General features: G+C 40.0%; 1 protein-coding gene across 1 annotated transcript; it reads right to left on the bottom strand.

Annotated features, from left to right (window-relative positions):
• Positions 1–2337: 2337 nt before the first annotated feature.
• LOC148015201 (EG45-like domain containing protein 2) lies at positions 2338–3673 on the bottom strand. The gene is made up of 2 exons (XM_087665613.1): positions 3312–3673; positions 2338–3188 (listed from the first exon to the last, which is right to left on the bottom strand). The coding sequence occupies exons 1-2, from the start codon at positions 3466–3468 to the stop codon at positions 2896–2898; spliced, it is 450 nt and encodes a 149-aa protein (XP_087521739.1). The 5' UTR covers positions 3469–3673; the 3' UTR covers positions 2338–2895.
• Between the last annotated feature and the right edge of the window lie 830 nt (positions 3674–4503).

The raw sequence follows: 4503 nt of genomic DNA, 5'->3' as shown, positions 1-4503 counted from the left end.
ATACGTCATTCAACCTTTGGATGAGGAATGACATTGAATTAGCATGTGTACCACAATGATAGAATGAAGGTGGGGAGAGAGAGAGAGAGAGAGAGAACTAAAAGGTTAAAAATTGTCTAGCATGACATTGATTACACTTAGGTTAGCTTCCGAGTATATACATACAATTTTTTATCCATGAATCACAATATATCCTAAGATGCTCTAGAATACTCAAGCATGAAGGAATTAGCTCTTCATGTAGACACAAACAGTGATTGCATGTTAAAAAGTCATGAAAAGTTGCAGAAGCTCCCAATCCCCAACACAATGTGTAATTCATTAAAGAAACTAAGTTTCCATGTCAACAAATCATGATTGTAGATATTTGCATGGTTCTTAGCAGTCATAATCATTTATTAACCACAATACATTTTTCAGTAGTGCAAAGTTAAAATGGTAGTTGATCGCATGCATATATTACCTCCAAGATCTAGTTCTTAGAGAATGACAAATGATGAGGATATGATAATCATCACTAATTCTGTTGATCTTCTACAGGGGGTGCAGGCCCAATTCGTGAATCTCTATAGTAAATATGTATCACCTACAGAAGAACAAATTTAAGTATAAATATATGCATAAACATGATTAAAAACACATTCATAAATATGTGTCCAATCACTATGTCCCTAGTTCCATTGGATTGTGGTGTAATATGCAGGCCCGTGCACATAATGCAATAAAGAGTATTGGTTGGTCAATTTTGTTGCTTATTCATATCGGAATTATACACTTTAGTGTAATAGTTTGGACTATTGATTAAAGTCTATATACCCTCTATATCATGTACTTGAAGGCTTATTTGTAACTATTCGTATTTGTGAATTTTTTCTTAGATAAAAAACCCTTTTATATTCAATATGTAAATTACTCATTAATATACCACCCTTCTATATGTAAAAAATGTGTAAAAATGGTATTTGAAGAATCCCTTATGTTGAACCCATGTGATATGCATATATATTTCTAAGTGAAAACCCTCTCCCTCTCCCACTCCCCCCTCCCCCCCTACCCAAGAATATGAGGCATATTATGCTATTTCATAAGATGGTTAGGTTCTTTATAATGTGTCTCTTATAAGGAATAATGTAAAACATGTACAAATATACGTAAGAAACTAGGGAAAGGTTGGTTGTATCATGATAGCTCTAGTCTAATTTCAGTTGTAATTTTTGCAAGTAGCGCCTTTGTGGAACTTTTCTTTAAGACAAAACCACATCTATACTTGCATTGATATGTGCATCTCTATTTTCATTCAATTTGTAAGGGGAACAAGGTAATAGACATGGGTCTTTATACATGCATATAATTACATACATAAATGCATCTACGACTTTTGTTTATATTTCACAAGACTCATCTATTAGCACACTAATAGGCATATTTCTTATAGCTTTCTGAGAAAACTTTTACATCAATCAAAAGGCTACTAGCGGATGCTTGATATCTTCAAGTTCAAGTACCTAGCTTTATTCATTGAGAAACTTCTGTGCATCATTCTACCTTGAGTTTATCTTCCCTTTCCCTTTTGAGGCTACCCAAAATCTCTTCCTTTTATCGTATACTAGTACCCTGTGGTAGTATACGTTTTAGCTAGCCAATGTCGAAGTATATTGTCTATCCATGTATTCTCTGAGTGGATTCTCTTGTAGGTAAGATCGAAGAGGAGTCTCTTAGCCTTGTCCTAATTGGGTTCCTCAACACACAAGCCACTTCATTGAAGCTCTGAATCTATCACATTTAAAGCCAATCACATGCCAGTGATGTCCATCTCCATGGTACTAGAAGAACTTCCTAAAAGATATCTCTTGCACATTCGACGATGAAGTGTTAATCTAAAATATTGAACAACAGAAAAATAGTAGAGTTGAAATCCACATGCTAAGCCAACATAGAGTTAAGCACTAGATTCCCACTACCAGAGAGGACCTCATTTGATTTCTAGATCTTAGCAATGATCTTTAATCGATTGAAATCTATAGCTCTAAATTTAACTCATGCCAAGAGGTAAGCCCAACTGTAATGAAACTAGACTTCGCCAAGTACACTTTCAAACCATAATTGTAAATCCTATGAGCACAGCAAAATGACCAAATCATAAAATTTATGTTTTGTTGTGGTGGCTATACAATGAGGCTAAGAGTTTAGAGAAGCACTAGAGTGTATCTTTTAGAGTGGTGAGAACTACATCATCAAGTCTCACAATGTTGTAAGTGTCATCACCAAAGAGCTAGACTTGGACCAGGCGTTTCAACGTTTGGGCGGTCTCATCCCTTCAAAGTTCCGAGTGTAAACCAGTGAATCAAAGTTCCCTAATGGTTTTTCCAAAAGTGATTGGTTGGAATAGCTTGTCAGACCGAGGCATTCCATATGCCTTTAAATTTTAACTACTACTTAAGTCAATCCACCTTTGGAGGAGGAATGACGTTGAATTAGTATGGTTAAGGGATCTAACGCATGATGGGGATCAAGGACCTACTAGTCACGTTGGCACCATGACGATATTCATTATATAGGGTAAATCAAGATCGGCCAGCAGCACATTGATCACGCTAATGTTAGTCAGCTTCCGAGTAGATATGTTGGGTATCGGATCCATGCATCAGGAGAATATTCTCGGATGTTCCAGAATACTCCACATATTGGAGCACATACAGATAATTAGCTCTTAATCCAAACACAAACACTAATTACATATTATATTGTATTTTTTCAGCAGTACATAGCTGCTCCGGGCTCTAGCTCTAATTATATATAGCTGTGGTACATGATGAGGCTCGGATGATATCACTCGGAATTCATGTATCTCTATGGGACAGATGTAGAACGTGCAGAAGAAGCTGAATATGATGATCACGAGACGCGGTTGTATGAGATGATGATGTTCCCAGTCTCGAGAGGCGCCATTCTCTGAAAGAGCTCCCTGGGGAGATCGAAGGTCCCATTGCAAGGGCCGTCAGCAGGATTGCAGAAGTCGATGATCGTGACGGTGAATGCCTGAGTGTTTATGCAGCCTGGTCCCTCGTTGTTGGCCCGGACACAGCTGATCTGGTAGCGTGCACCGCAGCCGCTGCCGCCCTGATAAATTGCAGGGCTTCCAGCCGCAAACATGTAGTCTCCGGGGACGCCCAGCTGGCAGGCATTGTCTGCGTCAATAACATTATGCCAACAAAGAAGGGATTAAACAAAGGGGGCAAAATAGAGACAAACACGGAGCCTCCGACCCATCAGAAGGATTGAGGGCTCTTAATTAGCAGTCGAGCGCTTACTCGCATACATCCCCTGATACCATGTGGCGGTACCCTGCTCGGCGGCAACCATATCGACGTTGTTGCAAAGCATGACCAGTACAGCAATTATAAGCGAAACGACTGCCAGAGAATCGTGAATATTGTTTTTCTTAGATATTTTGCCGGATGTTGCCATGATCGATGCAGATTAATAATGCAGCGGGTGCAGGACGTCACTAGCCAGGCGCCGTAACTATGAATAATGAACTGCCCCCAGCTGATAACTTTCTTATATTACGGCCAATAGGTAACTGATGGGTTACACTCCGCCGGGCTCTGGCTGCTCAATGTCCCCGTTTTATAGCTATACGTAGGTGACAATATTAGATCGGAGCCGAGCCAGATCGATGACTTCAGACAGCTGCCTAGACCAGACGCTGCACGATATCGAGGATGCCAAAAAATGTCGAGTCAAGCTGTCGCATCAGCCACGGCGCTATGAGGCGACGACGGGCCCTTCACGCTATCGAGGATGCGCCACAAAAACGTCGAGTCAAGCTAATCTAGTCAAGCTGCCGCATGAGTCACGGCGCTATGAAACATACTGCTGGTTGGCTCGGGCTCTTTCGGACAGGAGTAGGGCTTGAAGAAGTACTTTTCGTTCCTTATCTCATTGACTAGCGCATTACCCCTAATCAAGCTATATTGCTCAAGATTAGCATGTATCATTGATTCAAGGCGAGCATCCTTTGGTGCATTCAATTCTCGTAGAATCATGCTACTTCCTAAGGTATCTTTACCGGAGGCGCACAAGTTTTTAGACTCACAAACAAAAAGTAATGTACCTCCTCAAATCCCTAAAATTGTTTTCAACCCGGTGAAGTCATTCATCTTTCTACACTCATAGGAGTGGTGGAAGATACCACCCTTGCATAGATTCTTTAATCTAGTCCCAAGTGTGGGATGCTTCAGATACCATCTCATCCTCAAGGAACCAATGTTTTGACCACAAACAAGCTTTTTCTATTAAGAGTAGCTCACTAATCATTGAACGATCCACAACACTAGTTTGGATTGTCTAAAACTAATCTTCAATGGTCTCTATCTAGACGTTAGTGTCAATCTCCACCTTATAACCTTCGCTATTGAAATAAGTTGCCTTGATTTTCTTAAGGAAGAAGTTTCTCTCAAAGCTTAGCCACATTGTTAGTGAAAAAATGTACTTTGACCA

This window comes from Lygodium microphyllum, chromosome 24 (assembly GCF_053477565.2).
Source record: "Lygodium microphyllum isolate KBCC chromosome 24, Lygodium_microphyllum_v1.1.10, whole genome shotgun sequence".
Lineage (NCBI taxonomy): Eukaryota > Viridiplantae > Streptophyta > Polypodiopsida > Schizaeales > Lygodiaceae > Lygodium > Lygodium microphyllum.
The sequence above is the reverse complement of the archived record's forward strand: the minus strand, read 5'-3'. Positions and strand labels throughout refer to the sequence as shown.